The sequence below is a fragment of the Myripristis murdjan genome, chromosome 18, assembly GCF_902150065.1.
Source record: "Myripristis murdjan chromosome 18, fMyrMur1.1, whole genome shotgun sequence".
NCBI lineage: Eukaryota > Metazoa > Chordata > Actinopteri > Holocentriformes > Holocentridae > Myripristis > Myripristis murdjan.
In genome coordinates, this window is record NC_043997.1 from 22,714,018 (window position 1) to 22,727,468 (window position 13,451).

The window sequence follows — 13,451 nt, forward strand, 5'->3', positions numbered from 1 at the left end:
GTCCAAGTAAGTTAGACCTATGCAGGATTTAAAAAAAAGAATCAGATAATTTTGTTGGGGTGAGATGAAGTGTTGTCTTTAAGGTCTGGTCTGGCGAGGTGCTTCCAGTGGCTCTACATGTGGTTACATGTTTTTGGATAGGGTCCAGGGAACCTTGAGGTGGCTCCAAGGGTCTTTAAGTGTTTCCACGGTTCCTTCAAGACGTTCAGGAGTCCTTTAGGTGTTTTTAGGGCTCCTTCAGGGGTTTCTGGGCTTCTTGAGGTGGTTCCAGTGCTCCTTGAAGGTATTGTCGTGGTTGTTAAGGTAGTTCTATGAGTTACTGCTGCGGTCCTTACATTTCTATAGGCTATTCAGGGGTCTTTGTAGTGGTTCTAGGGGTCCTTGAGGGGATTGCAGGCATGCTTAATTGGGTTCTGTGGTTGGGAGGTGGTTCCAGAGATGCTTGAGGGGGTTCCAAAAGCTCTCCAGCAAAATGAGGAATAGTTTTATTTTACCTCAGTAATCCATCATATGTCATCCCAGTCAGAGAATGTATAAGAATGACTATTGTACTCATAGGATTCACTCTCACCTCTCTCACCTCATTAAACAGTTCCAAAATCCAGCTAAACCAGCAACAAAAATAATCGTCCAAATCCTGGGACTAATCCTGATCAAATTGAGGTTCTCAAACTGGGGGCTTGATTTGATTGGTAATTGTTTTATTATAGCCTTTACCAGTATAGGTACTGTTTTACAATAGATTTCACCCATTACAGAGTAAATGCTCAGTTCCTTGATCAACTTTTACTAGAATAGTTTATGGTGAAGCTTGGTCTGTACATGTTCACATTTATCATAATACCACGTGACGCTTTGAAACCACAGAGCACACAGCAGCCAAGCCCGAGCTTGAAACTGGGTGTGAAGAAATTGTGTCATGCTCATCAAAGCGCGTAAGAGCGGATGGGGGCGTGAGCGTATTATCTTATGTGTAACATGAATGAGCCCTTTATGAAACCACTATGAAAACCGTCCCCCGTAAACACGAAGGCCTGCCAGTCGTTTTCTGACAAATACAGGTGTATACAGGCTGAACTTTTACAAGTGTTTTTGGATTGTACCTGCTAGTAGCCAGTATTCTGTGTCAATATTTTTGTGCAAAGAACTCCAGGCCTTCAGGTGTTTGGTGTTTCAGGTGTCTTGTCAGGGTGGAAAAACCTCTTAAATTTCTGTAGGTTATGGGACGCATTGCTGTCCATTGAAACCCAGGATGATACAACTACAACTAGAAGTACTACTTCTTCTGCTACTGCTAATTCTATCACTCCCACTACTATTAGTACTACTGTTACCACTCCTGCTTCTGCTAATACTACAGCTATTGCAGCTACTACTGCTACAACTGTAATTACTACTGTTCCTGCTGCTGCTTCTACAACTGATAAAAATACTAATAATGATAACATATACTTGTTTTGAAGCTGATCAACCTGACTCATAATCAGTTGGGGTACAGATTTGTGATGAAAGGTTAATATTGTCCATTGTTGCATGTAGCCAAAGCCTACACGGTGTAGTCATTCTCTGTGGTAGCCACAGTGTTTGAATGTTTGGATGTTGATGTTTCCAGTGTAGAAGAATGTGTAAAATGTGGACCAGCTGGATAGACCGAACCCCTAAACTGATTAGCCAAAGCTCTGATGGTTCATATGGCAGAGTAGAAAGTTTACTATCAGGGTGAAGTATTTAGAATGTATGATTAACAGTTTGTCTTACGCCGTCTTGACATTTCCTGATATGGTAAAGCTCAACATCTGGTACTTCAAGCAGGTTAAGACAAACATTGAGAATTATTTGCAGCTATCAGGTCTTGTTTATGTGGCTGTGTGTCAGAGTGTGCTGTGTATTTTCTGTACAGTATCCACGAAGCCTGTTATGTTTAAATATATTTATCTTTTGAATACTCCAGCGCTGCATAATTGAGCATCCATACAAAGTGAAACATCGATCTACACAACACAGTAAATAGAGGCTAGCCTGTTGCAATATCACTATGATAAGTAGTGCAGCAGGTGTAGGATTGCTATTAAGCATGTGTTAAGTGTGGTTGTCATTCTCTATGTCTATTTCGGTGTCCTCTGTCCCCTCTCTCTGCCCCTTTCCATTTCTCCCTCGTCCCACATTGTCTCTAAGTGACATGCAGCATGAGAAGAAGGCCCTCACCAGTTACACTGTTCACACTTTGAGTTTGACCAGTATGGCTTTTTGTATTCCAATACTGTTTTTTTTTTTTTTTTTTTTATCAAGCTTGCCAAAATTCACTGTTCTGCACTGATGAGTAATAGCTTTAAATTTAATCACTTTTTTTCTCTCATTATTTCATTGTTTCCATTCTACATAACATATTCTAGTGGTCAGGTTGTCGGTTACATCATGTTTAAATGCCACCTCTTTACCTACTTTCTTGTTTATGTCTTATTCTCGTTTGTTGTGTCGTGTTTCTGTTTGCCCCTGTGATGTCCTGATTTCCCCTGCAGGGATCAGGTTTTTGAAGGGAACAAGTTTCTGCTCATTTATCTTAATTTTCACTGACTGGCACGAAGATGACTCAGCTCTCTGAGACTGAGGAATGGTGAAATTTCTCAGCAGATCAGAGAGCTAAGGGGGAAATTTCCTCTCAGTAATGACTGGTGTAAATGGGTTAAGATAAGGAGCAGGACCTGCCTCTGCAGTATGATGTATGTGTGAGTGTGATGGGTGTAGTGGCTGGTTGCTGGGGCCACCACGTCTACTGTTTCAGCCCTGCAGTAAATACACTAATGGAGAGGAAAGCAGCAGCTCAAACCAACCTCTCTAACAGCATCTCTGTCTCTGTCTCCCTCTCTCTCTCTCTCTCTCTCTCTCACACACACACACACCCACATATACACACGGGCCAGGGTGTTTATCCTCAGGAGGCCCACTCTATCCTTGAGTGGATACTCAGAGTCACAAGATTTTCATTTTCTCCTGGCTGAGGCCTGAATGCAATGTTTTGAAATCAAACAGATGGGCTTGTTTGTGTGTCATGTTTTTTAGGTTGTATTTGACAATCCCTGGTCTCCTGCTGTTATACTGGCTGTGTGACACCTCCTTCTCCTGGGCTAAAGTAGATTAGAACAGATGAAAGAGTCGGTGCAACAGCAAAGCTGAAATCCTATTTTGTAGAGGGTTTTGCAGGGGCCCTAAGTCATATATGACCTCTGTTGGTGACCTTTAGGAACTGCACCAACACTGCAATAGAATTGTCTCCTACATGTCTGTAACTCTTTTCTCAAAATGAATGTGATGATTTATCAGTGGTTAAATGCTTTTAGTAGAATTCAATAGCATCTTCAATCATGCATATTAAATATTAAAGAAGAATTCAAAGCAAAAGTCAGCCCCAGTTTGTGCAACATTACATGGGACCCTATGAAATTTAATGTTTTCCAGATTCCGTGTCTGATTTTTTTCCCCTCAAATTCCCCATTTTCTGTTTTAAATTTTCTGAATTCTGTGTTTTACACTTTAAGCACATTTTGTAATCAGAAAGTGTCTAATAAGTGTCATGTGGTGGATGAATAAACTGTTCAATTAGAATATAATCTATGAATTTGTAACATAACATTACAAATTCAGGAGTTACAAAACTGCTGATGTAGTTGCACTGCTGAGAGTTTGTTGAAATGATGAGCTCCTCTTGCTAGCAGGCTCCCTCTGTGTCTGTATGTGTGAGTGTGTTTAAGTGTGTGTGTGTGTGTGTGTGTGTGTGTGTGTGTGTGTGTGTGTGTGCACACACCTTCTGTGACACACAGGCAGACAAACAGCAGTCACAGGTCAGAAGCTGCAGTAGCATGCACATAAATGACCCCAAAACATGGTCCAGGGGGCGCCCTGGTGGCTCACAGGTTAAGAGCGCGCACCATGTACCAGGACTCAGTCCTGATGGCAGCGACCGGGGTTCGAATCCGACCTCAGGTCCTTTGCTGCACGTCATTCCCTCTTTCTCCCCTGCCTTTCCTGTCTATCTCTACAGTGACTGTCAAATAAAGCAGAAAAGCCCAAAAAAAATCTTAAAAAACAAACAAATAAAAAAAAAAACAACATGGTCCAGAATCTTAGCCTAGTCTTTTTTAATTTTTTTTTGCTAGTTTGGCTTAGGCACAGATAAAACATGCGTAACTGTGGGGAAAAGTCCAATTTTTATTAATCGCATCCACATATTGGCAAATTCCATGATATTCCACGTACCTTGTGATAGAATGTGTATCACCATATGCTGAGCTGATGCTGATATCATTTTAATCTATTTTTCAGAGTTACACTTCAATTAGCGAGAGGAGCTTAAATGTTATCTGTGTTTTTCTCTGAATCCAGGCAACCAGACAAACTGAGAGTGGTGTGGATCCGGAGGAACAGACGTCACAGCACAAAGGTATTAAAAATAAGGGAAAATTAGGGCAAACTGGAGGTGTAATAACATGTTATGGCTCCCTAAGATAAAACTTTTGTAATTTTTTTTATGCTTGATGGGTAAGGGCCACAATTCAGAGCTGAAGATTAATTTATCAGCATCCAGCAGACTTTCATTGATTCTTTTTATGCATCTGTAATTTCATGTTAAAGCCTCTTAGAAGAGAAAATCTTAGGAATTAGTCTGTCTTAGGGTTATACACAACTCACAGTCTTTCAGTATTACACATTGAGAATGTGGCTTGTTTTATTGTAATTTATTGCAATGCCCCCACTATCTATCAAAAAAAAAAAAAAAAAAAAAAAGAGAACTTGAGCAATAGTTTTGATACTGAGTCCCTTGTTTCTCTTATCCTCTCTGTCAGCTCCATGGCTGGCAGCCGGGGATCAAGAACCCCTACCGAGGCCTGGTGGTCTGGCAGGTTCCAGAGACTGTGGACATCACTGTCACTCTGTTCAAGGTATGTCTCCTTTAGCCATTACTGAGAAACTAAATGATGCTGAATGTGGAATGTAAAACTTCATGATAATCTGAATGGCAATGGCAAGGCTCAGCCATCTTGTAATTATTGATCTGTCAACAGGAACCTACTGCAGAAGAGTTTGAAGACAAGGACTGGACTTTTGTCATTGAAAATGTGAGTCTACCATATTTGTCTTCAGTTCCTTTGTTTCATGTCATCTATTTAGGCACTCATTACAGATTGTAATAGTTTTGCTGCAAAACTCTCACAGAGGAGGAGTTTTATAGGTTTGAACATGAACTGAGATGCCTGAAGTAACCGCTGCTGTCTACTTATCAGGAGACAAAGGGCCACAGGAAGGTGTTGGCATCAGGTGACATCAACATGAAGAAGTATGCCAGTGCAACGCCGGGACACTATGACATTACTCTGAAGCTGAAACCCCTGTCGGTGAAAGTGGTGGAAGCCACACTGAAGCTGACGCTGTCTTGTGTCTTCCTTAAGGAGGGCAAGGCCACGTAAGTCACCAACTCACGAACATATTAAAGTGATAGTTCAGGTTTTTACACATGTAGTAATTTTTGCTATTCCATGCAAGAGTAATAGATCATCCAGGTTTGACCTGTCAGCTCATTGGCTGTTGTGAGAGTGAGTGTGTCACCTGAAGTGGTTCTCAAAAACGGATGCTTGTGAATCACCACTAGCAAACGAGACGATTTTGAGCAATAACCTAAACCTAAAAATACTTTGAAGGATGCCCCACAACACAATTTTGTGAGGGATTCATTATCAACACTCTTTCCATTCCATTCATCTACCATGTGGGTACGTAAACATATGGCTCTCCATTCAAGCGAATCAGATAAAGACAGCAAGTGGTCAAGTGAAAAATAAACTGTGAGAAATAGTGAACAGAAATGCTCTGTAAGTCACAAGTGATGACAAATAATCAGTGACTTGTCATTTTCACAGCTTCAGACATAGTCTCAGTGGACTAAAATATATGGGCACTGAAGTTGTAAAAAAATGCCTCAAAGGAGAAGTAAAAGAGGGAGCCTTTTGGATTACTTGGAGACATTAATGCCTGTTTCCTGTCTTATATTGTGGTTGTCACCTGGACTTGCTGTTTGTTTCATTTGAATTGTGCATTGCATTGTCTTCAGCATTGGGGTTGATTTTTGGATCTTAATGTCTTTGGAAACTTTAGCATGTCCATTTATTGCTAGGAAATTTTGTCATTAGACCTACCCTATAATTCTATCTGTTGAGTATTTATCATCTATTGTACCTGTGTGTCACTTCTGGGATGCTGAAATATGGGCAGTGCTGTCCTTGAGTTGTAATATCATGTATTTCATTTTGGATTCAGCACCCACTTTAACACCTGTTCCACATTAGAAGCCAGTGAGTAATAACCCAACAATATTGCTTCGGAAAGTGTCTTGACAAGATCCGACAAGGTCATAGGATGCTTCTCTACTGTCAAAATCAGCCTCTCTCCATTCATCTCTACTCTCCCAGTATGAAAAATGCAGAGGTGAAATGCAGTTTCCAGCTAATAGCGGAGCTTTAGAGGCTCTGTGCCCTCAAGGCTTGTCGCTGAAATAGATGCAAAGTGGCCGATTTTTTTTTAACCCAAAGCGGCTCCGCTCAGTTAACTTGCTGCCACCAGCTGCAAGTTTGGACATCTTCACGCAAACTACTGTCTGCTTTTTCATGCTGCCCCTCAGTTAAAACGTAGACCACATTTAATGTCGCATAGTTGATAGCCAGGTTGCTTGTGTCCTCTGTTTTTAACGGGCTTCTTTCTCTCCGCTCCACAGAGATGAGGACATGCTGAGTTTAGCCAGTCTGATGAGTTTGAAGCAGAGCGACATTGGCAATCTGGATGATTTCAACGACAGTGATGAGGAAGTCAGCGAGGACAGGAGGGCCAGCTTCGGAGCTGTACAAGCTACTGCTGTTACTGGTAAGACTGGGGACACAGTACAGGATTATCAGGCTGATTAACACCAGACTTTCTCATCCCAGCAATTACCTGGAAGGGAAATCCCAATGTCTGCAACAAGGTGCTGTGCAAGTCCTGTGATTTATGAACATACATCAGTATGAATGATCACAGACTGTAGCCAGTGAGAACCCAGTTCTGTTACTGTAAATGAAAACGTAAATTTTGGCCTAATTACCATTACTTTTTTACTGATGACACCTACCCACCTCCTGTTCAACTGAAAAGGCCACGCTGACTGTGTCAGTACAGCCATGGTCTTACAAAATTGTTTTCTATTCTTTCTCTATCCTATCTCTTTATTTTTTTTTTCAAAGTGGATATTAATACTCATGCAATCTCATAAATTCTGGTGAAATTAGAGGTGGTAACGTCAGTGATGCATCACAATTAGCATTAGATAATTTTAGTTATACGTTTAATTGTGTGAATCAGTGATATCTCTTTATGTGTTGTCTGTATTGTTAGCAAAATTGGTTACAATTTTAAAGCCTTTTAGCTCTTCCCCAGCCTAAAGATCTCTAATTTCAACACATCTGAGCTAACACAAACAGGTGATTTTAATAATTACCATATAATTACCATAAGCACACAAACACGAGTAATGTGTCCCATGCTTATAAAAATCTGTTCTACATGGAGTCTTGCTGCATGTAATACAGTACACCACTTAGCATGGCTTTAGATTAAACACAAAACTGTATGCAGTGCAGTTTATGGTGAGGTGTAACATATACAGTTGCAGCTGCACACATGAGTGCACATTATTCAAAGAGTGACAGTCTATTTTAAGTGTGTACTTCTTGAAGTGATTGCACAACACAGCCACGGGAAAGAGGTGTTTTGCTCCCCTGGCCAGTCCCGGCCCAGTCTTAGCTGTGGGGAGCCAGGCAAAGATGTCAGCCTCCACCTAATAATTTCTCTTTGAACTGTGCTTTTTTTTTTTCAAACTGCTTGTTCTGCTTTTCTTTTTTCTTTTTCTTTTCTTTCCTTTCCTATGCTATTTTTAATCCAGTTTCTTTCTCACTTTATCTTCCTATCTGCTGTTCCTCTTCTTCCCTCTGAAAGCTCCTGTCCCCTCTACCACAAGGATACATGATCTGGCGTGGAGGCCTGCAATTGAATCAGGCCCCACAGGTAACTTCCTGTTTCCTGATTTACACTCCCCTGTTCCGGATTGCTCCGGATTGGCTGATACCTCAGTCCCTCTCCATTGCATAGTGTTACACTTTCAGCATTCATGACATTTATGTGAAATGATCTTACCCATGTGTTATATCTAAATGATGATCATCAAACTCTGCATGCCCTCACTATCATTCTTGCCAATGATAGTTTTTCATTACTCATTCATAAAAAATAGGTTGATGGAAACCTCCCTACATCTTCATGTTGCACAGTGTCAGATACTCTCCTCAAAACTGTTGTATTAATCACTGTTTGAAATGTGGAAATTAGGTATTTGGCTCCCTTGAAAAATAGCTTTGTTTTCAGTTTTTGCAATTTTAGTTTATCTGGTATTGCTTTGGACTGAATGGGTAAAAAAAAAAAAAAAGACATAAAAATAGAGAAATGTGTAGAGGAATGCCATAAAACCCTCTACAGGGCTTAAACACAGGCATTCAACATGAATTTAAACTTCATGGCAAAGAAAAAACTTTCTGCTAAACAACAGTGAGTGAGAATTGTAGCACTGCTACAATGATCTTGTTGCCTAATCTAGCTTTAAAAACATGATCACTAAAATAAACTGGAACAACAAGGCTTTAGCAAGACTTTCTGTTAAAATCCTCTCCAGTATAGAAAATGAACAGCTATTTTTAACTGTAGAATGGCAGTGCACATTAAGTGGTTCCTAGAATTGGAAAACCCCCTTCACTCTGCCTTATCACTTTTTTTGCTGCTACAGGATAAGATTTATAGTTTTATTATTTTGGATGAGTATCTGAGTGCTATCACTGCCCATTCCAACATATCTTTACTCTTTTCCCTCTTTCCTTTTTCATTTCCCCTCCCCTGCTCTTTCTCTCTCTGCTAACTCTCTAACTCTCAAAATCTCATTTCTCATTTTAACTTTCATCTGTCTTTCATACTTTTCCTCTCTATCCCTGTTGCTTTTTCTCTACTTCTGCCCACACTATCTATTTTTCTGCTCTGCTCTGCATCTTTTTCTCTTTTTTCTTCACCTTCCATTTCTCTTTGCCATATTTTCCTCGTCTCATTTCTTTTCTGCTCATCCTTTCTGCTTGTTAATCTCTCTCTCCACCTTCCCTCATACCTCCCATCCTTTCTCCTGTCCCTTTCATCCCATTTCTCCCATCTTTCATCTTTCACCCAGTAACCACAGAGATGGATTGGAGTAGCACTGCTGGCACTGCCTCCACCGTATCCATCCCATCTCGTCCTCCTTTGCCCGAACCCCCAGACTCCTCTGCCCCATCCTCCTTTTCCCGACCCCGACCCCGACCCCCTGGCACTGCCCAGCAGGCTCGGCCCTCCCCCTATGCCTACTCATTGCCAGCCTTTACTCGTGCTCACCCGCCTGCACTGCCCAAAATCTTCCAGCCCGGTGCCGGATCAGGTATTGGTTGCCAGACATTCCTCATCTCATGTTGGCCTGTGATGATTTTACAGCATTGTAAAATCATCCATTCCACCACAGCATTTGTTGTGATGGATTTGTCCTCTCATTGTAAAAGTTTGTTTAGTTCTAACCATCGTATTTGGCTGTCTGGCATGTTGAATGCATTTAGTTATGAGCATAAGAAGCCTTTTGGACTATTTAAACTTAAGCTCAAACAGGCTGCTTTGAGCATCAAGTCCAATTTAAAACTTAAACCCACCCTTTGTAAAAAGCTGTTGGTGTGGTACATCAACTGAATAGAGGGGACAACTAGAGGACGCAGAGGAACAGATACAATCTAGAAAGTAATGCTAATGCTTTATTCTGAATAACATAACTATTTATTAAACACAACTATTTACTGACACTTGGAGATGTTTCTCATTTGGCCAGGTTGGTCCTCTATTTGCTGTTCTCACATGTTATTAGCCACAGTGTTCTGGTTAAAAGGTATGAAAAATGATATGGGAGTTTTAAACTACGGCTGCTTGCTTTGGAAACATGAAGTTTATGCCTTTTGTAGATATTATACTAAACATGCAAAATCACTGGCATGGACCTTTAGAGGAGTGATCATAAGCCATTAGAAAAGGCACAGTAACTCTCAGGTTTAGGTGCTTGATTCCCATTTGAATCACTCAGAGTACGATAAAACTATTAACAGAATGACGTATGTATGTTATGTAGGACGGCTTAGGGTTAACATAATTCTTAACGTGATCCGACTGTTACAGTCTCTTTCCTCTCAAGAGGTCAATGTGATTATAAAAGAGACATCTGTTTTCCTGGAGTTAAGTGAAGCAGCATGGCTCTGCCCTGAAAATCTGTGACTTAGAATTATGTAACAGTGTACAAATCTTTCATTGGTCTGAGGCACCCCCTGCTGTTTTGATAAGCACAGCCACAACAAGGGAAAGAAAAACATGTCTGAGGAATGAACTGAATGTCCTCATTTTGAATCCTTGAGTCCCTGGGCCAGCATAATCATGTTGTCCACTATCCATTGAAGGGATATTGCCAAATTTTGGAAATTAATTGCCCTGTTTCTATGGTGATGGTCCCTCGTCACAGTGAATCTTTTTGTCAGTGCAACGGCATTTGTGGCTTCTGGCCTTTGTCCAGCCACATCCTGTCAGGACTATTACTAAGGAAATGGAGTCAGGTTGAATAGACTGCTCTAGGAGACTCTGTGCTGATACAGAATGTGATTTTGTTTGAAGTTATAATTTGACAGTGGAATATCATGAAAAATCAGGGTAGTTTTTGGGAAAAAAAATGTAGAGTAATGAAATCATTTTATGCTTAGCAGCTCCTTAAAGCAGGGTGAGGCAGGTTTCATTGCAGATTTAAAACCTGCAGAGTGAACCCCTGAATCTGGATGATTAATTAAAGGAAGCTTTTTCCTATTTCCTTTATCTGCAGTTTGGTTAACTAGCAAAATTCTGTGTGCTTTCAGTCTCATTCACCATTTTTCTTCCTCTCCCTCTGTCCTTCGGCTCTTTTATTTTCCTCTTTCTTGTTATGTTTCTCCCACTTCTGTCCTGTGCTGTCTTAATAGTGCCCATCTCAGTTCCTCAAAGGCCTCATAGCTTCCACTGTGACTCCTCTCCAGCTGAGGGTGATGGGGCCCAAGCTCTCCCTACCTTCATCCGTCCTAAATCCCTGTCCACCTGCCCTCTCTCCTCCTCCCCCTCTGCCCCATCTCTCCATGCTTCCACTTTCTCTGATATCCCGCAAACAGGTACTAGTTATAGTCCAGACTGGTGTTGATTCTTCTTTTTGATCTAAGAGGATTTGTTATAGGCTTATGCTGCATTCATGTCCAGTGGAAAGACAGTATATATGAGCTCCTGTTTAAAAATACCATCCATCTCAGTTTTCAGGTTGTAAACACTGCTTGAAAATACTCACTCATCTTCCCCATCAAACTTGTTCCCTGCATTCTACCATCACCTGTTGTTGAATGATATAATCACTTCAAGTCAGCATCAGCACATTACTCTTTTTTTAAACATTCTTTTTTATTGATTTTCAAAAAAGAAAATAACAACAGCAACAGCTCAGTACCATATACAGAGTATTTGCATAATTGGTCCATGAAACCACATACAGCAGTCATCTAGTCATCAGAGAACAGTGGTGTTGTACATGAACAAAACAATCGCTTCAGCTCAGTCAGTTATCTTAGTAGTTTCAGTGGTTTCTACCATTTTCTTACAAAAAGATGAGGCCTTCCGATACAGTAGCTCAGTTTCTCTAATGTGTCAGCACCAGGTATCAGAGATTCCCACAGCTGATTAGGAGGATCATCCCCAGCCCACCTCATCATTAGAGCCTTTCTACCCAGAATCAAAAGTGATTGAACTGTTTCTTTGTACACCCTCAACAAATCCAGTATACTTCCTAGTGGCTATAAGAGTGGGCTGGGTAGCAGTTGTTGCCCTACTACCATTCTTTACATGTTACCTTCAGAAATACTTGATTTTTTTTTGCACTTCCAAAGACAACATAGTCTGGTTTCAATAAATATTTTCATTTGGAGAAGCTCCTGTTGTTTACTTTCTTTATGCAGATATGTAGATTTTATTTAAAATATTGTACTGCATCTCCCTATATCTTTTGCATATTGATATTCTGGAAGGCAGTAACATGTCATATTTCGTTATTAATTTTCACCTTACGCAGTGTACACCAAGAAAAATCTTTCTTTTTTGCACAAATAATGCCTGAATTGTACATCTTTGCGAAAAACTTTGATAGGTATTTTGTACTGAGCTCTTAAAGATTCAAACATCAAAAAATCCCATTTCCAAGCAGGTTCTTTTCTTTTGAGCTGGCATTTCTTGCCATGTCTTGAAATTTGGTTCTGGGTTATCCAACAAAAAGCATAAATACAGCTAAAATATTTTGGGAACAACTCACATCTTAAGAAGCTGAATTCTGCCAAGAAAGGATATAGGAAGATTCCTCCATCTTATCACATTTTCTTTAAGCTGTTTCATCATGGACGGCATGGGTCATAAGATGTCAGTCATTTGCTATCAGTAATCACACCTGGCCATTGCAATTTGAAACATAGTTTACCAGTAACCAGTATTAGCCAAAGCCAATTTTTATCCACATTTGGCACTTGGAAGGTGTTCATTTTGAACTCTTTTAGTAGGACACATCTACTTTGTCATTTGTATTGAAATGGTTTGGTTTGCTTTAATAAATAAATTCAAACATATCATCACCAGGTTTATATGTGTTAACTGTTAAAAAGCTTATCAGGAGCAAATGAAGTGCACAGGAAAATTCAGTGATGGCATCTTAACGGCTTCAGACAGTTCAGACACTTCAAGTCTGTAGTTTATAACCACTGTTTCCATTTGACATGAATGCTGCACTAACCTTAAGAGCCCTCCTGCGCTGCCATTTTTCGTCACTGCTCTGTCCTCTTTTTCTTCCTTTCTGTCCATCTTCCTCTCTTAGCATCTAATGCTGCAGCCTGTGCCAATGTTTGGAGACCACAGAGTGGTCCCTCCTTCCCCTCCTTGTCCTCCTCACCATCAGCTCCTCTCAGCTCCTCCCCTCCTTCCTCCCAGCCTCCTCCTGCTCCCCGACAGCCCAAAGCTTACCTCACCTCTTTGGTGGAGGCAGGCTGTGCTCTTACCAAGCCTACCAGCCTGCCATCTGCCCCTGAAACAGGTACAAGTAGAGTTACAATAGAGGTGGGGCAGGGTAAAAGACAGTTTTCTTAATTTCTGTTTCTCCCTTAATTTTCTTAATTTCTGTTTCTCCCTTTATCCTTGTGTTCTGTTCCCTCTCTTCTTTCTTTTTCAGCCTCCTGGCAGAGTGAATGGAGGCCTCCTAAATCTCAGGCCCCTCTAGCCCAGCC

The 13,451-nt window shown here is 40.8% G+C and overlaps 1 protein-coding gene across 2 annotated transcripts in view; it reads left to right on the top strand.

Annotated features, from left to right (window-relative positions):
- ehbp1l1a (EH domain binding protein 1-like 1a) overlaps positions 1-13,451 on the top strand; it is a 43,176-nt gene that overhangs the window by 3,524 nt on the left and 26,201 nt on the right. Inside the window, exons 2-7 of one of the 2 annotated variants that reach the window (XM_030076578.1) lie at positions 4,381-4,438; positions 4,842-4,937; positions 5,061-5,114; positions 5,280-5,458; positions 6,764-6,909; positions 8,017-8,085. In XM_030076578.1, coding sequence (XP_029932438.1) covers positions 4,381-4,438; positions 4,842-4,937; positions 5,061-5,114; positions 5,280-5,458; positions 6,764-6,909; positions 8,017-8,085 — 602 coding nt within the window. The remainder of the gene's footprint in view (positions 1-4,380; positions 4,439-4,841; positions 4,938-5,060; positions 5,115-5,279; positions 5,459-6,763; positions 6,910-8,016; positions 8,086-13,451) is intronic. The other variant, XM_030076579.1, reaches the window with a different exon arrangement.